This window comes from Oncorhynchus gorbuscha, linkage group LG09 (genome assembly GCF_021184085.1).
Source record: "Oncorhynchus gorbuscha isolate QuinsamMale2020 ecotype Even-year linkage group LG09, OgorEven_v1.0, whole genome shotgun sequence".
Classification (NCBI taxonomy): Eukaryota; Metazoa; Chordata; class Actinopteri; order Salmoniformes; family Salmonidae; genus Oncorhynchus; species Oncorhynchus gorbuscha.
The window spans coordinates 40,071,718-40,096,854 of record NC_060181.1 but is presented as its reverse complement, the minus strand read 5'-3'; the positions used below and the strand labels follow the sequence as shown (position 1 = coordinate 40,096,854).

General features: G+C 48.5%; 1 protein-coding gene across 1 annotated transcript in view; it reads right to left on the bottom strand.

The window, feature by feature from the left end:
- The window catches only part of LOC124044378 (microtubule-actin cross-linking factor 1-like), a 288,208-nt gene that overhangs the window by 75,052 nt on the left and 188,019 nt on the right, over positions 1–25,137 (bottom strand). The window contains 24 exon segments of the mRNA XM_046364030.1: positions 4,567–5,067; positions 9,495–10,489; positions 10,742–11,252; positions 11,480–11,679; positions 12,347–12,476; positions 12,679–12,914; positions 13,814–13,876; positions 14,203–14,314; positions 14,778–14,934; positions 16,676–16,842; positions 17,119–17,253; positions 17,255–17,437; positions 17,616–17,836; positions 19,532–19,655; positions 19,840–20,013; positions 20,337–20,528; positions 20,807–21,148; positions 21,403–21,567; positions 22,275–22,508; positions 22,815–22,964; positions 23,967–24,263; positions 24,419–24,571; positions 24,673–24,888; positions 24,979–25,134. Of these exon segments, the coding sequence (XP_046219986.1) occupies positions 4,567–5,067; positions 9,495–10,489; positions 10,742–11,252; positions 11,480–11,679; positions 12,347–12,476; positions 12,679–12,914; positions 13,814–13,876; positions 14,203–14,314; positions 14,778–14,934; positions 16,676–16,842; positions 17,119–17,253; positions 17,255–17,437; positions 17,616–17,836; positions 19,532–19,655; positions 19,840–20,013; positions 20,337–20,528; positions 20,807–21,148; positions 21,403–21,567; positions 22,275–22,508; positions 22,815–22,964; positions 23,967–24,263; positions 24,419–24,571; positions 24,673–24,888; positions 24,979–25,134 (5,814 nt within the window).

The following is a 25,137-nucleotide window of genomic DNA, read 5'->3' as shown; positions in this document are numbered from 1 at the left end:
ACCTCCCCCTCTCTCAATCCTCACCATCTCCCCCTCTCTCAATCCTCACCACCTCCCCTCTCAATCCTCACCACCTCCCCCTCTCTCAATCCTCACCACCTCCCTCTCTCTCAATCCTCACCACCTCCCTCTCTCTCAATCCTCACCACCTCCCCCCTCTCTCTCAATCCTCACCACCCCTCTCTCTCTCAATCCTCACCACCTCCCTCTCTACCTCTCACTCCTCACCACCTCCCTCTTTCTACCTCACTCCTCACCACCTCCCTCTTTCTACCTCACTCCTCACCACCTCCCTCTTTCTACCTCACTCCTCACCACCTCCCTCTTTCTACCTCTCAACTCCTCACCACCTCCCTCTTTCTACCTCTCACTCCTCACCACCTCCCTGTCTCTCCCTCTTTCTACCTCACTCCTCACCACCTCCCCCTCTCTCTCTTTCTCTTTCTACCTCTCACTCCTCACCACCTCCCTCTCTACCTCTCACCACCTCCCTCTCTACCTCTCTCCTCACCACCTCCCTCTTTCTACCTCTCACTCCTCACCACCTCCCCCTCTCTTTCGACCTCACCACCTCCCTCTCTCTCTACCTCTCACTCCTCACCACCTCCCTCTTTCTACCTCTCACTCCTCACCACCTCCCCCTCTCTCTCTCTCTCTTTCTCTTTCTACCTCTCCTCCTCACCACCTCCCTCTCTACCTCTCTACCTCTCCTCACCAACTCCCTGTCTCTCCCTCTTTCTACCTCACTCCTCACCACCTCCCTGTCTCTCCCTCTTTCTACCTCACTCCTCACCACCTCCCCCTCTCTTTCGACCTCACCACCTCCCTCTCTCTCTACCTCTCACTCCTCACCACCTCCCTCCTCTCTCCCCTCTCTACCTCTCACTCCTCACCACCTCCCCCTCTCTACCTCTCACTCCTCACCACCTCCCCCTCTCTACCTCTCACTCCTCACCACCTCCCTCTCTCTACCTCTCACTCCTCACCACCTCCCTCTCTCTACCTCTCTCCTCCCTCACCACCTCTCTCTCTCTCTACCTCTCACTCCTCACCACCTCCCTCTCTCTACCTCTCTCCTCCTCACCACCTCCCTCTTTCTACCTCACTCCTCCTCACCACCTCCCACTCACTCTCTCTCTCTCTTTCTACCTCTCACTCCTCACCACCTCCCCCTCTCTCTACCTCACTCCTCACCACCTCCCCCCTCTCTCTCCACCTCACCTCCTTACCACCTCTCTCGCTCTCTTTCTACCTCACTCCTCACCACCTCTCTCGCTCTCTTTCTACCTCACTCCTCACCACCTCCCCCTTTCTACCTCACTCCTCACCACCTCTCTACCTCTCACTCCTCACCACCTCCCCACCTCTACCTCTCACTCCTCACCACCTCCCCCCTCTACCTCTCACTCCTCACCACCTCCCCACCTCTACCTCTCACTCCTCACCACCTCCCCACCTCTACCTCTCACTCCTCACCACCTCCCCACCTCTACCTCTCACTCCTCACCACCTCCCCACCTCTACCTCTCACTCCTGAACCACCTCCCCCTCTCTACCTCTCACTCCTCACCACCTCCCCCTCTCTCTACCTCTCACTCCTCACCACCTCCCCCTCTCTACCTCTCACTCCTCACCACCTCCCCTCTCTACCTCTCACTCCCTCACCACCTCCCCCTCTCTACCTCTCCTCCTCACCACCTCCCCCTCTCTACCTCTCACTCCTCACCACCTCCCCCTCTCTACCTCTCACTCCTCACCACCTCCCCCTCTCTACCTCTCACTCCTCACCACCTCCCCCTCTCTACCTCTCACTCCTCACCACCTCCCCCTCTCTACCTCTCACTCCTCACCACCTCCCCCTCTCTACCTCTCACTCCTCACCACCTCCCCCTCTCTACCCTCACTCCTCACCACCTCCCCTCTCTACTCTCACTCCTCACCACCTCCCCTCACCACCTCCCCCTCACCACCTCCCCCTCTCTACTCCTCACCACCCCCCCCTCTCTACCTCTCACTCCTCACCACCTCCCCCTCTCTACCTCTCACTCCTCACCACCTCCCTCTCTCTCCCTGTAGACCCCTTCCTATGCACCCAGACTAACTCTTCATGCTCTAGATACAGCGCCGGCTGCACTTTTACAATGTGCCATTATTACTGCTCTTACTACTGGCCGTAGTCAATGCCAGCAATGCCCAGCTTGTGTCTACATTTACACTGGAACATTCCATTAAGCTGTCGCCCTTCTCTTTGCCTCTCGCTCGCTAACTGCTATTCAGCTATTCACCGATTTCTCTTTCTTTCCCCCCTTTCGCTCCTCTCCCTGCTCGTCTTCTGCCAAACATCCATCCCGCTTGCTCTCATTAAGAAGGGGAAAGAAAGGGATGGGGAGAAAGGAGAGAGAGAAAGTAGTGGGGGGGCCAACCACAATATTAATAGTGTCGATAAATCAAGGGAGTACAGAATAAGAGACAGCACAGGGAGGAAGAAGAAAGCTCACCAAGACACCAGCTGAACCAATCAGAAACCAGTGTCCAGTAAGTCTAGCAACACACCCTCCAGTCAGATAAGGCTTGTCCTATATTTTAAACAGGTCTATAATTATCCCTTTATATTTGATACAATGACAACATAACCAATCATTAACACCATCTACTTCAAAATTCCACCATCTTAGGGAGCTACTGTATCTAGTGAATAAACAGATAGGAAGAGGGGTGTTGAAAACGTACCGACAGCCCGGTACTTCTGGTGCAGAGGACGTGACAAAAAGCACAGGAAAAAAAGACGTTTCATATCAATGGACGCAGCCAGAAAGAACTGTCTGTGTTGTATAGTACTCATGAAATATCATTTACCATTTCACAATGAATGGAAACCAAAGGAAAGTAGCAGTACAATGGAGTGGCCCCGTTTGTGTATTGCCATTTCGCAGGACACAGCAGATTCCTACGGAACGTTCTACAGCAGATTCCTATTGAGGGGGAAGGAGTAGGCTAATTATTGTGGGCTGGGTTAGCCAACCTGGGATTTCTCCTAGACGGCTGGGGGAGCATCGCTTGAAGAAAAAAAAAATATATGGTGTGCGAATCGCTCTGGTATCAAACTTAGCCTGGTGTCCATCACCGTGGTGACAGGCCCTAACGAGTTCCAAGGGCTGGCGCCGGAGCAGTAGGGGGTCAGAAGGGGGGTCAGAGGTTGAGGGAATGTTATAAGAACGTTTAGACGCGAGCGAGTCAGCATGGGCGAAGAAGTGCGTCAGACACTTGAAGTAGAGCAGTGCTGCTGTGACTAAACTCTCGTCTCTGCCTCTAGAACTCAGTCACACCCCCTGCGATGCTCCTATGAATTATAGATCACTCCCTCTTGCATATAAGCTCACTCAAGTCCCCTACGGTAACACATACATACCTCAGTCCCCATACCGCTCTTCTGCTCTAAAGTGACAAGAATAAAGCGCCTAAGGAGGGTAACTGGACCCCCCCCAGACTGCTCTATAAATACAGCTGAGAGCCAGAGGAACGACTTGAGTTAGGAGAGGGGTCACACTCCATCACAACACCCCCTTCACAGCCCACTGTAGGAGCGGAGTCAGGGAAGAACCGTCACCCGTCCAAAATCCTGTTTCTGCCAGTGATAATAGAGAAGCATTAAGGGGAAGGGAAGTAGCGAGAAAGCAAAGTTGAAGCTGGAGTTGATTTATAGAAGAGAGGATGCCACGGTACACTTCATACAGTAGGCAGAGTCCCACAGACCGAGAGAGACACGTACTCTCAAGCATCTGCGCTGGGAGAGGCTTAATCCACAAAGTTCAACAACCAAGAAGGGTCAAGTACTTTCCTCTGAGACCTCTCCCAAGAAATGGCTCTTATGTAACTACAGGCTTTCAAAAGGTTCTGTGTTAGTCAATTGCTCATTTCAATAAGACGCACTAATACTGTTGCAGGTCAGAGTTGAGCGCCAGCTGAGAGGTTCTAACAAAATGGCCACCAGAGCAACAACTGTGCAATACTATATACACAATGTCTGCTATATTTCTACGCATGTTTGTTGAATACAATTCAAACCGAAGTACGTCAAGCTCAATTCTAGAAGAAATATAGCTTCACAACAACCCTAGCTGAACTGGTTCTAATAAATCCGTAATGCAATGTTTCCCAAATGGTGGCTTGTGGCTTGGTAATACTGGAGCTGTGGCCAGAAACATACTTTTCCATTCTCTGAGGAGTCACAAGACAATTCAGAAGGCTGTTCATTGATGCCGGCACCAAAAACACTTGGGGAAAAACATGCCAAGCTCACTTCTAGGAGGCTGTACTACAGTATAACCATAGCTAGCTCTACCCAATTTACCAATCTTGGAAGACATAATGCCAAAAGATATGACACAATAGCGCAGAACAAAAACTTTACAATAGAGTAGCCATAGAAAGATCATTATTTCCAGGCCTGGATGAAGTCAATATGGCCGGCGGCCCACCCATCACGGAACATTGTCCATTCTAGTCAATACATTTCAGTAGTAGCACATTCATATTCCCAACCATAAACATCAAACTTGTTCTTACCTTGAACTCGTGCAGCTGCTGCTTGATGGTCTCCACCTCCGTCCCCACCACGCCCTGCGAGTTCAGCCCTTCCTCTGCCCGTCCCAGGAGCCCTTGCAGCTCCGCCACCTGGGCGTAGAATTCTCCCACCTTCTCGGCAGCTGCCTCGATCTGCTCAAGTCTGGCCTGGCCCCTCTCGGCCAGCTTCCCAGCCTGGCGGCTCAGGGCCTCAGTCTCTCTCCTCAGGGCGAGGAGATCGGGAGACGACCCCTCTCGGCGGAGCATGGCGGTGCAGTCGCCCCCGTGACCTTCAAGCTCCGACCTCAACGTGGCCAGGCGAGCCAGGAAAGTGCGGACGGCATCCGCCTGCGAGGCGAGCGAGTCGGCATCGCGCCCCACCGGGCTCAGCGAGTCCAGCTCGTCGTCCAGGTCGGACAGGCGGGAGAAGAGGTCGCGTACCGAGGACTGGACTTCCCCCACGCCCTGGAGACGGGACTCCAGGGTGGAACAGCACTTTTCAATCTAGAGGGGGGAGGGAGGGAAGGGGGAGAAGGAGGGAGAGTTAATAAGGTTAACAAGTTGAAAGAGGCATGGTGCCTTGCTGATGTAATATGATATAAATAGCGGGACAAATCATGCTTCATGATTCAACCTACTTAATGTATCCTAGCTCTCTGCTTAGATTCCTAACTTTCTCACGAGCAATGTGAAGGAAAGGAATGTGATCAGAGCGGTGAGATAAGCAACAAACTTATCTTATCAATAATGGTCAAATGTAATGACTTCTGACCATGTATCTGATTAAATACCATACAGATTTGTACCAGTCTATAAGTAACTATCTATGGCACATTTGGGAATTATACATACAGTGCCTTCAGTAAGTATTCATACCACAATTTGCAGTGTTACAGCATAAATTCAAAATGGATAAATATGTTTGTCCCCCATCTACACACAATACCCCATAATGACAAAAGTGAAAACTTGTTTAAAAATGCTACAAAATGTATTGAAAATTCAATACAGAAATATTTAATTGACTATTTCTAATATTTAAAGTATTCCCTTTGCAAATTCAACTCCGGTTCATCCAATTTCCTTTTGATCATCCATGAGATGTCACTTCAACTTGGAGTCCACTTGTGACCAATTCCACTGTTTTGACATGATTTCAGAAAGAAACACACCTGTCTATATAAGGTACCACAGTTGACAGTGTACAGTATGTCAGAGCAGAAACTACACCATGAAGTCCAAGGAACTGTCTGTAGATCACTGAGATATAATTGTGATGAGGCATATATCTGAGGAAGGGTAAAAAAAACTATTTGAAGAGTGTTGAAGGTTTCCAAGAGCACAGTGGTCTCCATCATTCGGAAATTTTAAAAATATGGAACTTCCCAGACTCTGTCTAGAGCTGGCCGTACGACCAAACTGAGAAACCGGTCAAGAAGGACCTTGGGGTCAGGGAGACGACCAAGAACCCAATGACCTCTGACAGAACTACTTGGCTGGAGTTTGCAAAAAGGTACGTGAAATACTCAAGATTATAAAAAGCAAACGATTCTGTGGTCTGATGAGACAAAAATGTAATTAATTTGGCCTGCATGCAAAGCGCAATGTCTGGAGAAAACCAGGCACAGCTCATCACAAGTCCAACACCATCCCTACCATGAAGCATGGTGGTGGCAGCATTATGCTATGGGGATGCTTTACAGCAGCTGGGACTGAGAGACTGGTAAGGATAGAGGGAACAGTAAATGGAGCCAAACACAGGAAAACCCTTGATGAGAACCTGCTTCAGAGTGCAAACGACTTTAGAAGGTGGTGAAGATTTACATTCCAACAGGACAATTAGCCAAAGCAATGGCTTCAGAACAAAAAAGAGAAAGTCCTTGAGTGGCCCAGGCAGAGGCCATACCTTGTATCCCATAGAAAATATGTGGAAAGACTTGAAGATTGCTGTTCACAGCCGCTCTCCATCTAACTTAACAAAGCTTGAGAGAATCCAGATGTGCAAAGCTGATACAACATACCCAAGACGACTCAAAGCTGATACAACATACCCAAGACGACTCAAAGCTGATACAACATACCCAAGGCGACTCAAAGCTGATACAACATACCCAAGGCGACTCAAAGCTGATACAACATACCCAAGACGACTCAAAGCTGATACAACATACCCAAGGCGACTCAAAGCTGATACAACATACCCAAGGCGACTCAAAGCTGATACAACATACCCAAGGCGACTCAAAGCTGATACAACATACCCAAGGCGACTCAAAGCTGATACAACATACCCAAGGCGACTCAAAGCTGATACAACATACCCAAGGCGACTCAAAGCTGATACAACATACCCAAAGACTCAAAGCTGATACAACATACCCAAGGCGACTCAAAGCTGATACAACATACCCAAGACGACTCAAAGCTGATACAACATACCCAAGACGACTCAAAGCTGATACAACATACCCAAGACGACTCAAAGCTGATACAACATACCCAAGACGACTCAAAGCTGATACAACATACCCAAGACGACTCAAAGCTGATACAACATACCCAAGGCGACTCAAAGCTGATACTACAACATACCCAAGGCGACTCAAAGCTGATACTACAACATACCCAAGGCGACTCAAAGCTGATACTACAACATACCCAAGGCGACTCAAAGCTGATATACAACATACCCAAGGCGACTCAAAGCTGATACAACATACCCAAAGCTGATACAACTACCCAAGAACTCAAAGCTGATACCCAAGACGACTCAAACAACATACCCAAGGCGACTCAAAGCTGATACAACATACCCAAGGCGACTCAAAGCTGATACAACATACCCAAGACGACTCAAAGCTGATACAACATACCCAAGACGACTCAAAGCTGATACAACATACCTGATACAACATACCCAAGACGACTCAAAGCTGATACAACATACCCAAGACGACTCAAAGCTGATACAACATACCCAAGACGACTCAAAGCTGATACAACATACCCAAGACGACTCAAAGCTGATACAACATACCCAAGACGACTCAAAGCTGATACAACATACCCAAGACGACTCAAAGCTGATACAACATACCCAAGACTCAAAGCTGATACAACATCAAAGCTGATACAACATACCCAAGACGACTCAAAGCTGATACAACATACCCAAGACTCAAAGCTGACTCAAAGCTGATACAACATACCCAAGACGACTCAAAGCTGATACAACATACCCAAAGCTGATACAACTCAAAGCTGATACAACATACCCAAGACGACTCAAAGCTGATACAACATACCCAAGACGACTCAAAGCTGATACAACATACCCAAGACGACTCAAAGCTGATACAACATACCCAAGACTCAAAGCTGACTCAAAGCTGATACAACATACCCAAGACGACTCAAAGCTGATACAACATACCCAAGACGACTCAAAGCGACTACCCAAGACGACTCAAAGCTGAAGCTGATACAACATACCCAAGACGACTCAAAGCTGATACAACATACCCAAGACGACTCAAAGCTGATACAACATACCCAAGGCGACTCAAAGCTGATACAACATACCCAAGGCGACTCAAAGCTGATACAACATACCCAAGACGACTCAAAGCTGATACAACATACCCAAGACGACTCAAAGCTGATACAACATACCCAAGGCGACTCAAAGCTGATACAACATACCCAAGATACAACATACCCAAACGACTCAAAGCTGATACAACTCAAAGCTGATACAACATACCCAAGACGACTCAAAGCTGATACAACATACCCAAGACGACTCAAAGCTGATACAACATACCCAAGACGACTCAAAGCTGATACAACATACCCAAGACGACTCAAAGCTGATACAACATACCCAAGACGACTCAAAGCTGATACAACATACCCAAGACGACTCAAAGCTGATACAACATACCCAAGACGACTCAAAGCTGATACAACATACCCAAGACGACTCAAAGCTGATACAACATACCCAAGACAACTCAAAGCTGTAATCTCCATCAAAGGTGCTTCTACAAAAGTATTGACTCGGGTGTGAACACCTATTTAAATGAGCTCTTTCTGTATTTCATCATCAATAAATTAGCAAACATTTCTAAAAACAGGTTTTCACTTAGTCGTTGTGGGGTACTGTGTGTAGATGGCTGAGACTTTTATTGAATCCATTTTGAATTCAGGCTGTAACAACAAAATGTGGAATAGGTCTAGGGTTATGACTACTTTCTGAAGGCACTGTATCACTATACAGAACAATGCTCTTGACTCATTGGTTTACATTTCAGTAAAGTGATTCAATGGTCTGAAGTTTCCTATCTGTACAATGACCATATAAGATCACTGGAACGCCGAATACTTGAACTCCCCTGTCAGCTTAAACACGTTCTGTTCTCCGTCTCAACTCACACACACATGCACATGCATACATGCTCACACACACGCTCACTCCCACACACACACGCATACGCTCACTGACGACACACAAAGCCTTCACACCCTCGCACACAATGACCTTTGCTAAAACTAGCTCCTCCGTTGTATCAGCCACACTCCAGGCTGAATAGATTGGCTGTGTTACAATACTCATAAATGGCTTCCTTTCATTGACTCCTTTCCTTATATGTCCACTAATGTAATTGTAAAGGATGATGTAATTGTAAAAGATGAGTAAAAGTCCAACAAACCCAAACAAATGCTTTCAAAAGAGGAAAGGCTGTTGAAGAGTACTGAGACACCCTTATTGTTTTTAAGTGTATGATATTTTTCAAAACTGCTTCATTTCTGGAACATTCTTCTATTGAACAGAATACAGGCCTCCATCTTTCATCTGAGTGTCTATGAAATAGTTATACTTTTTATATATGAAATACAGTTTATACTAAATTTCTCACACATCTTCTCACCTTTTCGCTGACGTCTCCAAACTCTCTGTCTGTGTCTCGGGCCTGCTGCTCCAGCCGCTGTCCTCCCTCTCCGCCGCCCCCTGCTGTGTGGGGTGCGTCCTGCACCAGCCCCTGGGCCAGATCCCTCAGGTAGGCCACCTGTGGCTGCAGCGAGTGCAGCGTCTCCTGCTGGCTCCTCAGCCGCTCCAGGCTCTTGTTGCTGCACGCCTGTGGGCCCAGCGCCTCCTGCACCTCGATCTGATGCCGCGCTGCCTCCAGCCTCCTCTCCACCGCCTGCCGCCCGTCCTCGAACTCCTTCAGTCGATCCGCTAACTCTTCCAGTTGGGAAACACAGTTCTGGAGTTTTTCTGCCAGCCCGTCGACTCTACGGTTGAGTTGGGCTTTCTCGTAGCGTATGTCTTCCTCTCCGACGCGGCAGTGTTCCAGGAGTTGGTCGGCCGCGGTGTTTAAATCCTCCAGGAGGGGGCGATGGTGCTCCAGGTCTAACCCCAGCTGCCTGGCCTTCTGCAAGGCCTTGTCCAGGGCCGCTGGGTCGAGGGAGGGCTGGATGTCAGCTTCCCGCTTCTCGCACTCTGTCACCCAGGGCGTGAGCTTGGCGCGGTGTTGCTGGTAACTCTCGGCCTTGGTCAGGGCGGTTTTCAGCAGGTTCTGGCGTTCCACGAAGCACTGATTAAGCTCATCCCAGTCCTGGCGTAGGGTGGCGAGCTGGGACTGTAAGGCTGATCGTTCTTCACCGGCGGCGGGTAGCTTGACGAGCAGGGAGGCCCCCTCGGCCTGGATGAGCTCGTAGGGGCCACGTTGGCTGGCCACCCCGCGATGAAACTCGTCTTGCTGATCAAGCAGGGTCCGGATAGCCTCGGGCTGGCAGGGGAGGGAGTCGGCGGTAGAGTCTCTTTGACCACCCTGGTTGTCCAACCAACTCCGCAGCTCCTCGAACATCTGCTGGAATTGCTGGGTGCTTGAGAGAGCAGCTTGGAGCTGGGACAGACCGTCAGCTGAGGGAGAGGAACAGAGGATTTAAACGCTATTCATTTACAGATGTTTTGATGAAGAACATTTAACCAGATGGACTAGCTACCTAGGTCTGAAAGAGGTTTTAGCGCTGGATTCAAAACCTAGACAACTAGCCACAAAGAGACCAGAAACCCCAGAATATAGCCTCCACCACATACAAATACTACTGAAGCCAACAGAGATTCATACAAACAGAATTTAGAGGAACACCATAGACAAGACAGAAGACTCACTGGCCCTCTCCTCCAGGCTCCTCAGCGGGCTCCTCACACTCTCCAGCCTCTTCTTCAGCTCGTCTCTCAGGTAAGGTTCAACCACGATGGCACTCAGCTCGCCGCACAGCTTCTCAGCCTCGCCCAGCTCATCCCTCCTCTGCTCCAGCTCAGAGCGGATCTCGCCTGTCTCCTGCAGACGCCGTTTCAGGGCCTCAGGCTGGGCACTGAGCGAGGCCTGGCCATCCAGCCGTTCGCCTAGCGCCCCCACGCTGACCGAAAGGTCCTTCAGCAGGGCTTGGTATCGCTCGCTGGTGCCCTGGGCCTGGTCGATGTCCTCCGAGCGCCGGGACAGACGTTGAGTGAGGTCGTCCCACTGCTGAGAGACGGAGCCCAGCTCGGACCGGACCTCCGCTAGGTCCTTGGCATCCTGCGGAGAGGAGTCGCCACCAGACGGTGAAAGGATGCCCTCGGCCGCCTGGGTGAGTTGGTCGAACTGGGGCCGCCGGGTCTCAAACTCACGCAGCATGAACTGTGGAGGGCGGAGGGAAAGGAAAGAGGAGGAGTCAGAACCTTATCTGTCAATCAGGAATAATCTCTACATTTTGGCGAGTACAATTTATCACTAATTAATCAGAATGCTGTTGGTAATCGTTTATGCAGATTCAAGAACAGAATTGGCAAGATGTGGACAATCTACTGTGATATTCTTTTTCATTATTTTGCATGTGTTCAACATAGAGGACCTTAACTATGTACCTGGGCTTGTTGTTTCTGGGTGTTCAGCATGTTGGGGTCGATGCTCAGGGGTCCCAGCACACTCATCATCAGCTCCTTCTCTCTGAGCCACGGCCCCAACTGACTGGCTGCTGTGGCAAAGCTGCCCAGCCTATCAGCACAGGTCTCCAGTTCCGTCTGCCTCTGTACTGCCGTCTCATTGGCCTTTGCCCAGCGGGAGTCTAAGTAAATAGGAAGTGAACGTTGGAGTGAAAAACCATAGCAACTATTACTTATATTAAAAAATGACTAACAAATAGTGGAGAACCATAACAGTGAAACTGATGGGTTCCATGAGTGACTCAGCCCGACTGAATAAACATTATGATTATAGACACAGTTATTATTCTGACTTGCTAATGTCCACAAACTATTTTTTTTCATTCTGCCTCTGTACGCTTTCCTCATGACTCATATACTGGGTATCCAGCAGAGAGAGAGTCTTGGATCCACATGGCTTTGAAATAAGGCCCTGCGTGAATTGTGTGGAGGAAGGAACACGGCAAAGCTCCCATCTTCAAAACTACAGGGCTATATCAGGTCAGGGTAAAGGTAAAGTATTTTAATAGCTTTGACTTGGAGTCATCCCATTCATTTGCTACCTAAACATGTTTCACTTTGCTGAGGAAACTCATTAAATCTCAAATAACTACTGCATTAGCCTGTCTTCTTATCCTCTGAAATGTACAGTACCATATGCTCCTTAAACGGATACATCTACCATTCAAAATGGCTGGCTTTATTCCTTATTTGATTCAGGGCCTACTGGTTCCTTATGTTAGAAAGTGTCCCTTACCCCACAACTATTCAAAATGGCCGACCCTATTCATCCATTCCAGTACCACTCACCGATCTCCTTCATTTGTTGTCTCCAGGTGTCTGCCTCTGGGGAGTCTGGGTTGTCTGCTATCAGCTTCTCCAGGGTGCTCTTCAGCTCCTCCACCTTCCCAGAATGCTCTGCCAGCTCAGACAGTAAGGCCTAAAGTATAGAGAAAGAAGAGCATATCAGTATGTTGGCTACAAAAAGGACAAGGATAAGCATTTAGAATGGAAGCAAGAGAGTGTAAAATGTTTATGTCAGATAGGGGAGGATAACACTGCTTTTCCAAAGTAGCATTGTTGCGCAGAGACATAATACACCCCTATATTGACTGTGGTTTGACCCAAGTCCACACACTCACCTTGTTCTCCTGGGCCTGGGCGCGTACCAACTCAGGTTTGGAGGGGGAGGTGGTAGTCTGGCCCAGGCTGTTCTCCCGGTCTCCCAGCCAGCGGCTGAGCTCCTCGGTACCCTGGCTGGCCTTCTGTCTGAGCTCCAGAGAAGCCTCCTGGTTCCGCCGTCTGTTCTTCAGTTCCCCTCCCAGCTCCTCGTAACGTCCGCTCACTTCCGCCACCGCCACCTGCATCTCTGTCAGGTCTGAGAGAAAGAAGGAGGAAGACAATCTATCAAAATAAATGCAAACACATTTAATTGGTATGGTGTTTTGGTAATTGGTATGGAGTCACGCGGTGATGTGGTATGTGGTCCTCCCACTACCAACTCAGGAAACCAGGCAGTTTTATTAGGCAACAGATGAAATAAGTGATGAACTTCACAGGGTGGTGAAAGCGCACGGTGATGATCTTGATGCTCCTTTCCAATAAATATCGAGGGTCTTATACTGGTGACATGACCATCGATGTTTGACTGCAAGTTTGACAAATGAATATAATTGGCCTTGTGTCCGTAACAATCTCATCATGTAGTCTATACCCGCACTGTATCTACGAGCAGTGGCCACCTTTGCTATATAACGCAACATTTCTTGTGACAAAACCAGCAGCAGAGTTGAAAATGCGAGTCGGTACATGGGAATTGAACCACGATAAAGTTATGTTTATGTGCCCTACCGTTATCACGCACAGACTTTTATCCGCGAGAAGTCAATTTGATGGAAACATCTCTGGTGGGGAAAACACGTATTGTTTTCATGCAGATTTGTTGAATACGTCGCACGAAAACCTGGGTCGCCAGCTGGATGGAAACCTAGCTACCGAAGGACTTTGGGTCGACGTTATTAATCCAGAGGAACAGAATATTAGTGACAACAAACATTTGGAACGGTGTTAAGACACTGCAGTAGCACACACACTGTAAGAAGCTCACAGACAGAAGACAGACAGAAAATGGATGCACGGTAAGCATTATTGGGAGCGAGCGAGCAGATTGTACGCCAAGCAGTGACGCTCACGGCAGTAAGCGCCGGAGAGCATCTCATATGAGGAAGGAGTCCAGAGACGATTGGGTTTTGGATAAGGGAGTGAGGGTGAGCTCACCTTTGCATGTGTGAATGCCATTGGCCCTGCTGGGGCTGTCTGCACCATTGATCTGGGGAACACCTGGGAGAGAGACACACACACACACTACACTCAGACGACTACACACATTGCAACAGACACTAACACACATTCGCGGACAGTCCAACACAAACACTGATAAGCATATAACACGCTCAGTCTCTGGGTTTTCACACGCTGTACACAAGACAGTTTTGCATAGACATGTTTTGCACTTAAAAGATAGCATATCCTCACAGTACACGCACACATTGATAGCATAGACTTCAACACACACAATACACACCTCACAGACAGAGCTTGGATGAACTTGGACATGCAGGTGGCAGGGGACACACGTAGGCAGTTGATTCCCCCATTCCCCTTACCTGTCTTGGCCTGGGGGGCTGTGATGTTGATGATGAGGGTCTCCAGTTCTGACCCAGTCTTGTTCAGCTCCTGAACCCGAACCCCCTGGGCCTCCCAGTCGCTCAGTAAGTTCTTAGTAAAAGAAAATGTCCGAAAGTTATTTATGGCCTTATATTACATTTACATTTAAGTCATTTAGCAGACGCTCTTATCCAGAGCGACTTACAAATTGGTGCATTCACCTTATGACATCCAGTGGAACAGCCACTTTACAATAGTGCATCTAAATATTTTAAGGGGGGTGAGAAGGATTACTTTATATAATTCCTCAATGAATAATCACAAGGACACGTCTTTCTGAATCACCATCACGCTTTGGAACGCATTTACCAACACACTACGAAATCGAGCAATACCTTAGAATGAGTGAAATATGATTCAGTGATTGACCGAGGATTCTGTACGTGGCGTGAGTGTGGTTAAACCAGGTACGAATGAAAAAAGGGCACACACACACACACACACACACACACACACACACACACACACACACACACACACACACACACACACACACACACACACACACACACACCTCGAGCTGCTGCACTCTCCTCTGCAGGGCCTCTGCGTTGAGGTTGGCCTCTTTGGGAGGCAGCTGCTCCTGTGTTGTGTGGAGCCAGCTGAGGAGGGAGCTAGAGAGAGACCGGAAGTGGCCCAAACGCTGCTCACAACTCTGGATGGCGTTGTTCCTGGAGAGGGAAGGAGAAGGATAGGAGATGGGTGAAGATGCGGGGATGGCGAGAGAGCCCAAAAGAGAGAGATGTAGGGTTAGACATTGAGAAAGCGGTTGAAAAACAAAGAGGGAGAGATCATTTTAATTCAAGCCCACTTTCATGTCCATATAAAACACACAACCATCACATTAAAATCACACGCTCCATGGCACAAAAAGAGAGAGTTACGCAGTCAAGGATAAACCAGTATCTCGACCGTATTTGCCCAAGGCTATAGTCTCCTTAGCCTTGACCCCTGCTTTGTACTTGTTCTGCACCAATCGCAGCTGCTTTCAAAACACTGCACTGACTGCACACAGACAAAACAATCGTGATATAACAGTCTGGGTCATTGAAAGTGTTTTATTTATGTTTCGTTCACAGCCTGTAAGCGAGAGCCTCTTTTGTATGTCTGATAAATGGACACTGAACTGTGCCCACCAAGGCTTATTTTAGTAACCTCTGACCACATTCACTCCTGCGCCATCAGCTAACACTGTCCACCCCCACACCATTGTTGGAAACACACAGCGTTAAGAGACATCCCACAGAGGCCTAATCCCTCACTACATGTTAGGTTCAAAGCAAATAACTCGGGGACACTAGAGAAATTTAACGAAGTTGAATCATTCCCCAAAGGTTCTGTACAGCTGAAATCAGACCGCTAAACATTTCAGACATCACAGTTTATATGCATCCTACTTAAGACACCCCCCCCTTACAGTTTATGGCTCCACAGGAAAGGTAACCAGAAACCAAACCTGATGACTCCCTTAAGGGGAACTGACCTCACCCCTCACCTCCCTGACCTCAACCCCTTCTTCCCCTAATCCACCAGTCTTTCCTATATCAACACATCGCTCTCCTCTCCTTCAACAAACACATTCCAAAGCCTCCTGGCTTTTTACAAACTCTTTCTATTCAAGGCTTTGTCTCTGTCATTTATGTAATATCTCAATGTTACATTTACATTTACGTCATTTAGCAGACGCTCTTATCCAGAGCGACTTACAAATTGGTGCATTCACCTTATGACATCCAGTGGAACAGTCACTTTACAATAGTGCATCTAAATCTTAAAGGGGGGGGATACTTATCCTATCCTAGGTATTCCTTAAAGAGGTGGGGAGAATGTTAAAAGTTTAGCCGATTCCAACAATGTATAAGCTTTTGAGATGTTTTGCTAGACGAACGGACAGTCCAATGGTATTTATAAGAGGCCTGACGTAGAAATAGAAACACTAGAAGGTGCATTGCCAGTCATTCTATTTCTTGTGGCATGTCACAAGTGTGGTTAAGCTAAGCGGGGCGACATGGCAACTGGTAACTGCCATACAGGAAGTTTCATTTTTGTTGTCATCATTTAGCAGACACTCTGACAGGAGCAATTAGGGTTAAGTGCCTTGGGTACAAGCCCAATGCTCTTAACCGCTAAGCTACCTGCCACAGTGTCATATTTCAGACTGTAATGGTGGCAGCAATGTGACAGTGCGTGGTCTTATTGTGCTGTACCCATCTCCCCCTAGTGGGTTTGGTGCTGCACTACAAGCATACGTGCACCTAGAGACCTTTAAATCGATTCCGACGTGTGAGTCTTTGCTTTGTGTATTGACGGGCAGGGCTTACCTACAGGGAACTACAAAGCTTACACACAGGGCTCTGCATTGGTGTTGTATTGGATTTGGCTCAGCGTCTTTCCTGAGGCAGTGCTGCTTACCTTTCAGTGATGTTGGATTCCAGTCGGGCGAACTCATCGGACACCTCTCTGACGTTGTCCAGTAGGGTCTGTGTGCTGGTCAGGGCCTTGGCTTGGCTGAGGTCTGTCCCCAGCTGGCAGAATGACTTCAGTTGACCTGCCTCTTGCTCCTGCTCCGCTCTCACCTCCTGTAAGGTAGACACAGATGTGTTATCTGAAGCCTACCCTCCCCGAAAACCCTCGGCCTTCTTCCACTTCTCTGTTCAAAGATATCTATGGTTCTTCACTATTATTTATCATCCCCATCATCTCACCTCAATGGCCTGTAACACTGATATATACGGTTCTGCACCTCTATCCTCCTACCACCTCTTCATATCTATGGTCTGTCAGACTATCTATGGTTCTGGAACACTTTAAGGGACCACAATGGAAATAAATCTTTACCATCCCACCCCTCTTACCTCAATGGTCTGTCTGTAGTCCTCCACACTGCGGTCAGGCTGTCCCGTGGGGCTCAAAGCTCTCAGCCTGGTCTGAGTAAAACCCTGCAGGTCCGTACTCAGTCTCTCATAGTTCTCCAGCTTGGGCAGGAGCCCCCCGGAGCTCAGCCTCCCTCTCGGCCTGCTTGGCCAGTGCCGCGGCGTAGTGCCGGCTCAGGCGCTCTAGTGACCCCTGGAGCCCGGAGGCCGTGGAGGCGTCAGCGCTCTGGAGCAGTTTGGAGACAGAGTCGCAGGTGGCCTCCACACTGCCCTGTCTGGATAACAGCTCCTGGCGTAGTTTCTGGAACAGAGGGGAAGTGGGTTAAAAAAAGCTCATGTAACACAACTGCAAAGTGGAAGTGTGTATTAGATGTGAAGGCAACAATTAAATAATAGTCTGTAAGGTAAAAAAAACATATAGATAATTCTCATAAACAGTATTACAGCAGCTGCAGGTTATTCCATATTCCATTGTGGACCTGTATTTCTACTATGGTACCTGATTCTGTGTGAGGGCGTCCTGGACAGCCTGGGCGGTGGGTTGGACGGGCCCGGGGGGTCAGCAGTAGGCCGTCCAGCCAGGCTAGCAGGCCCTTCAGTCCCTCCTGGACACTGACCGACTGGGCTACGGACGTCTGGAGCTGCTCAGCTCGCTCGGACACGGACTCGGACAGAGAGCTGAACCTCTTCTCCAGACCATCTGGCTCAGAGAGAGGAAGGATGAGAGAATGCCAGGGTGATGACTTTTCGCCATTACGATAGAGACTCGTTTGTTTAGGTGGATGGATTTTAAAAAGACATCAACAGAGATGGTGGTGTTCAGTAAGACAAGTAGATACACTGCAGGATCTATGAGGATGTGAAGGGATGAATAAGATATAAGGTTATGAACGACAGAACAATAGATACACACTACCGTTCAGAAGTTTGGGGTCACGTAGAAATGTCCTTGTTTTCCATGAAAACATACATGAAATGAGTGGCAAAATGAATAGGAGATGTAGTCAAGACGTTGACAAGGTTTTAAATAATGATTTTTCATTGAAATAATAATTGTGTCCGTCAAACGTTGCTTTCATCAAATAATCCTCCATTTGCAGCAACTACAGCCTTGCAGACCTTTGGCATTCTAGTTGTCCATTTGTTGAGGTGATCTGAAGAGATTTCACCCCATGCTTCCTGAAGCACCTCCCATTGGATTGTTGGATTGGCTTGCTGGGCACTTCTTACGTACCATACGGTCAAGCTGCTCCCACAACAGCTCAATAGGGTTGAGATCCGGTTACTGTGCTGGCCACTCCATCATAGACCGAATAGCAGCTGACTGCTTCTTCCCTAAAGAGTTATTTGCATAGTTTGGAGCTGTGCTTTGGGTCATTGTCCTGTTGTAGGAGGAAATTGGCTCCAGTTAAGCGCCGTCCACACGGTATGGCATTGAAAAATGCCTTCCTTCTACAAGATCCCTTTACCCTGTACAAATCTCCCACCTTACGAGCACCAAAGCAACCCCAGACCATCACATTGCCTCCACCATGCTTGACAGAGGGCGTGAAGCACTCCTCCAGCATCTCCATTTTTTCTGCGTCTTACAAATGTTCTTTTTTATGATCCGAACACCTCAAACTTAACTTCGTCTGTCCATAACACTTTTTACCAATCTTCCTCCGTCCAGTGTCTGTGTTCTTTTACCCATCTTAATCTTTTCTTTTCATTGGCCAGTCTGAAATATGGCTTTTTCTTTGCAACTCTGCCGAGACGGCCGGAATCCTGGAGTCGCCTCTTCACTGTTGATGTTTAGAGGGGTGTTTTGCGGGTACTATTTAATGAAGCTGCCAGTTGAGGACTCAAACTAGACACACTAATGTTCTTGTCCTCTTGCTCAGTTGTGCACCGGGGCCACTCCTCTCTATTCTGGTTAGAGCCAGTTTGCGCTGTTCTGAGAAGGGAGTAGTACACAGCGCTGTATGAGATCTTCAGTTTCTTGGCAATTTCTCACATGGAATAGTCTTTATTTCTCAGAACAAGAAATAGACTGATGAGTTTTAGAAGAAAGTTCTCTGTTTCTGGCCATTTTGAGCCTGTAATCGAACCCACAAATGCTGATGCTCCAGATACTCAACTAGTCTAAAGAAGGCCAGTTTAATTGCTTCTTTAATCAGAACAACAGTTTCCAGCTGTGCTAACATAATTGCAAAAGGGTTTGATAATGGGCCTCTGTAGGCCTACGTAGATATTCCATTAAAAACCTGCCGTTTCCAGCTACAATAGTCATTTACCGCATTAACAATGCCTACACAGCATTTCTGATCAATTTGATGTTATTTTCTTTCAAAAACAAGGACATTTCTAAGTGACCCCAAACTTTTGAACGGTGGTTAGTTGTGAGCTTGTGTACCTGCAGTGCTGATGATCTCGGCAGCTCTGAGAGTGGGGGACTCCTGTGTGTTAGCCAGCTCTCTGCCTGCCCTCCTCACCTTCTCCAACTGGACTGACCGCTCCGCCAGCTCATCCTGCAACAGCTGACCAGAACACAGGGAGAGAGGGGGAAGAAAAATAACAGAATAGGGGGAAAAGGAGGAGACATGTTGAGTTGCAGGGAATGGAAAACAGAGTTCTACCATCTCCTCGCACAGATCGAGGCGCTGATAAAGTCGCCTCGTTCAGTCACATGTACATACTGTCTATTTCTATGCTCTCTCTCACCTGAACGGCCCGCAGTGTGTTCTGTAGTGTCTGTGTGTCCGTCTCTCCGCCGGGTCCGGCTATACTCTGGTTCTGCTCCTGGGTGCTGAGCCAGGTGTGGAGCGACACAGCCTCGTCCTGGTACTGCTGGTAGCGTTCCAACAGACCCGACAGACGCCCCCCCAGATCTGACGACTGGAAAAGGAGGGGGGCGGGGAGTAAGCATAGATCAAAAAAAAGATGAACAGGACACCATCTCTACTATGAAAGTAGAGCAATATTGAATATCTTTACCCACAGCCTCAACTATGGTTATGGCTATAATATTGATTATAATATAGTTATATAAAGAGAATGTAAAATAATGAATAAGGCTTATATTTCAAAGGGACCTTGACTGAATATAGTGAGTCTTTCAACACAATCCCTGCCATTGTGGATATGCTCCTAGTATGTATTGGTACACCAAGCACAGTGGTAATGAAGAATACAATCCCCCTACTCTATATGAGACCCACCTTGGTGTGCAGCGCGGTGTAACGGTGGTTGGCGTCCTGTAGCTTGTCCGTGACCAGCTGCTTGGTCTCCTCCAGGGCTGGGTCAGACCCTCCTACCTTCTCCAGAGCCCCCTGGACAGAGTCCAGCACCTTCTGACCCGAGATGGACACGAAGCGCAGGTCTGCCTTGTGGCAGATCACATCCTCCGCCAGCTGGAAGACAACAGGTTCCAGGTCAGTTCGATACAGTCAAGAATGTGTTCAGTTCCAAAGTTTGAAACAGTAAACTGAGTGTCTTTAGTATCATGACTGTGTGTATACAGCTGACAGTAGGAGTGAATATTGCTACCAACTGCCAATATAAACCCTGAACTATTGTTACAGTAAGCCTATATTCTTGCATCTTGATAATGTAAACAGTCTCTCTCTGGCTATGCAATGTAGCTTTCTCTCTAACTCACACTAGTCTAGGAAAATCAAAAAACATGTACCTTCTTGTGCTCTTCCAGTCTCCCCTTCAGGCCCTGTGCGTCAGTCTCTCCTTCCCCTAAGGAACCCAGCTCCCGCTCACTCTGTTCCAGCCAGGTCCCCAGGCCTCCGTGCTCCTGGAGGAACTTGACCAGCTCGTCCTTAAGGGCCTCAGAGCGCCTCAGCCTCTCCTGGCAGGCCCGCAGCTTCTCCTGGTGTTGGGCCTGGAGCTGGTCTAGCTGGTCCCGCAGACGCCGTTTCTCCTCGGCTGGCACGGCCGAGTCGGGCTGGTCCAGGAGGGATCGAGCGTTCTGGGACACCTGCATCAGCTGGGCCTGCTGGGCCTGGAGCTGCTGGAGCTCCGTCTGTAGAGGGGTTAAAGATCAAAGATCATAATGGGTCAGAGAGAGCCAAAAGGTAGGGCTCATCTCACATAGTCTGGAAAGGAGATGAGAGGAAGGATGCAAGTTGACTGTCATTCAATAACCTCTGCCAAGCACCTAAAAAGGTGGTTTTAGAACCCTTTTCTGAAGCATTACGTTTCATAGTGCATTTAGTTGTATACCACAACATGAACAAACGTTCCTTTTGTAAATAAGCAGCAAGGAGAATGTCTGACCTGGAGCATGTCACTGTGCGATTGTAGTCTTCCCTCTGGCGAGGAGGGGTGGTCAGTAACAGTCATGCCAGTTCCTATTCTCCCAGGCTGGTTCAGGGAGGAGAGCTCCTCCAGCAGCGAGTCGATCTGACACCGGGTCTCCTGCAGCTCCTCTACTGCCTTCGCCTATAGGGGAAGAAAATAGAGGGGAAACGTGATCAAACAGCACAGATTGCGGTGAGTGTATATTTCTACCAATGAAAGTGCAGTCAGGGAAAGAAAGGCCCTTCACCGTAATTGACACAGAAAAGGAAAGAGCTTTTCCTCTGGTTTAATTGCCAGCAGCATTCCACCCTGCATACCACTGCTGGCTTGCTTCTGAAGCTAAGCAGGGTTGGTACTGGTCAGTTCCTGGATGGGAGACCAGGTGCTGCTGGAAGTAGTGTTGGAGGGCCAGTAGGAGGCACTCTTTCCTCTGGTCTAAAAACAATATCCCAATGTCCCAGGCATTGCCCTGTGTAGGCTGAGGTCTTTCGGATGGCACGTTAAACGGGTGTCCTGACTCTCTGAGGTCATTAAAGATCCCATGGCACTTATCGTAAGTGTAGGGGTGTTAACCCCGGTGTCCTGGCTAAATTCCCAATCTGGCCCTCAAACCATCACGGTCACCTAATCATCCCCTGTAACTATTCCTCAGGTCGTTACTGCAAATGAGAATATGTTCTCAGTCAACTTACCTGGTAAAATAACGGATAAAACACTGTAGCTGTTTCCATAGTCATTTTTCAGTACTCAAAACAGTATCCATAAAGATACACATCTTGTTCCTTATAGACGGCAATAATCAAATCTACGTGCTGTGTTAGACAGCAGCGCTGCTACTTTAGGCTTACCCGCTGTGTGTTCTGTTGGACGGTGGTGCTGATGGCCGTGTCCAGCTGGGCCAGGGAGGAGTCGGCCGTGTCGGTCAGTGCACTGTACTGCTCCTTCATACGGGACAGTGCCCCCTGGAGGTTGGCCCTGTCCTCTGGACTCAGGCCGTCACCGTGCTCCGCCAGGAACTCCTCCACCGAGCGGATGGTCTCCGCCACGCCCTCGCCTCTGGTCAGCAGGTCCTTCTGTACCTCCTGGGGGAGGGGGAGAGAGAGGGGGGGGGGGTCAGATATAGAGAGGTTACAGGTCGTGTGGCATATTCCCCTGGAACAGGCCATACAAAATTGCATGCGAAGAGAAAGGAGAATACATGCACAGTGTTAAGACGCTCCGACAGTTTGAACGCAGCCTCGCTCCTATAACTGTGGGTCCTCAAAGAGACCTAGCAAGGTCAGAACCGGGCTACATTAGAAGTCTGGGAGCAACTAAAACAACACAAGTGTTATCTCCTTTCTTGAGCCATGGATGTGAAAAAAAAAACCCCGCAGCGTTTCCCTCACCTTTAGCTCGCTCCGTTTCTGCTGCAGCACATTCACGTCACCAGACTCTGCTCCCGCTCTTTGATTGGCCAGCACGCTGGCAGCTCCAGCCAACCACATTGTAAGGCCTTCCAATCTCTGTGAGCACTCTGCTTTGTGCTGCTGCACCACCTGGAGAGCCACGGACGACGGCAGACAGAGAAAAATGTAGGCAGAGAGAGAGTGAGAAAAGTAATATTGTAAGTTTTGCTCATGAACAGTGGTCAGTCCACGACGTTGAATCAGACCCCTAATTGTCATTTTCCACTCAGCTGAGCAGGAGCACACAAAAAAACAGATCTTTTTACATTTCTCTTCAACACCCGTTCACACTTCCATTAAGTGCAACGCCTGCCTGTTTCTAAACCCTTGAAAATGTCATTTTATATATGTCACACCAGAGGTCGAGCACGATGTGTCCAGAATTCACACAGCCAGCCAGACAGATCGATAGATACGGACACAGCATCATCAACAGGTCAGTCGAGCCAAAACAACAACGATAACACAAAGACAATCAAACACACGGTGTCCTCGTTTGCCCCTTTGTTCCTTCCTCCCCGTGTCGTACAACAGGGGAGAAGAGGACAAAAAAGGAAAGCCTTCGAGCCACAGCAAAAGGCTTCTCGGATTTAAAAAGTCTCTAGCCTTTTCCGTGGTCGGCGCAAAGCGTATTTCCTTCTGTGGCAATCTGGAAGAGCAAGGCAGACATGTTAATTCACACAGGTGTTATACAGGGACACATGCAGAGGAGCAAACACACATTGGGCATAGAAGCTTGTGGTGGGAGTAGTAATTACCGGTCCCTATACGGTGTCTTAGCCTTCGCAGAGGCAGCAGCGGTTGTTTGCTAATCTGATGTAAGTGATCAATTTAGACACAAATGTGGAAAATAAAAATTATTTTTGAAGTTGGCATATTTGCTTTGATGGACATGATTAATAGTATGTATAAGGGTTAGCCAGATACAGAAAGTGATAGAAAGTGAGAATTGAAACAATGATAACATGACCGCAATCGTTATATGTTAAAGTATGTTATTACGGATGATTGAAAGTATTGAAAATGTATATGTTAAACATGCATTCCAGAAGTCCAAATGGGACTGCGCAACATAGCCAGTGGTTCGCAAACCTCTCTCTCCCTTGCACTCTGTCTCTCTCTTTCCCTCTCCTTCTCTTCCTCTTCTTTTTCTTTGTGCCTGCGCTGCCTCTCCTCCTCCCTCTCTCTCTGGGCGGCGAGGGTGTCGGTCTTGGCGTGGGCTTGGCCAGAGGCTCGGTGGAAGCCCCTCTGCAGCTGTTGTAGCTGCCCAAGGAGGTGCCTGCTCTGTTCTGGAGCCAGGTCCTGAGCCCGCTCCGAGATGAACACCTGGATGTCAAAGGCAAGCGCGTTCACGTCATTGGAGCGGGCCGAGAGAGACGACTGCAACTCCTGAGGAAGGGCGATAGAAAGGAGAGATAATGATCTGAGGACTAGCTGGAAATGAAGCAACGCTGAATCCGAACTAGGTTGTTCAGTGCACACTTGAAAGTGCACAAGAAGAGGGTAACGAGATCAAACTTGAAGTGTGGCGTGAGAGCGGTAACCTTGCATAGCTGGAGCTGTTGTGTGCGCTGAGGAGGAGTCTCGCCCTGGGTTTGTCCATCCATTCCTGTCATTTGTGCCTCAGTCTCCTTCAGCCAGAAGAGAAGATCCTCTACTCGCCTCCCAAGTGACCTCTGTTCCCCAGTCACTGCCTCCTGAGAGAGAGAAACAAACAGCACTGATTAGCAAAGGGTACAATAGTGGATTAAACACCAAAAACACACAGATCTCATGTTTCAATCCACTGTCCCATTACCTTATGTGCCTCTCTGTGTGCGCGCAGCCCCTGCAGGATGTTTTCTGAAACCCCTCTGGCAGCCTCGTAACCTCGAGCTAAGCTTCGCCCATCCTTTTCCAAGGCCAACAGTAGCTGAGGTGGTACTTCCTGTGGGCGGGGCTCCAGCAGCTGCTCAGCAGCATCCACTTCCTTTTTGACCTGGGGTTCTAAATCCCAAAGTTCTAGATCCAAGGTCTGAGATAAAAGGTTGGTCAATTTTGAAACCTAAGATTTCCATTGTGGTAACATCCTAGATCATACATTTGCAGGTACTAAATCTCTTACCTCTGTCTGTTTGATGATGTCATCAAGGGCAATGAGGCTGCGACCAATCGACTGTTGCTGCTGCTGCTTGAGGCGAACCTCGATGTGTCTCACCATAGAGAGCAGAGCCACAATTTGCTGGTCATGTTCCAGGAATTCCTGGCGGAGCAACGAGGACTG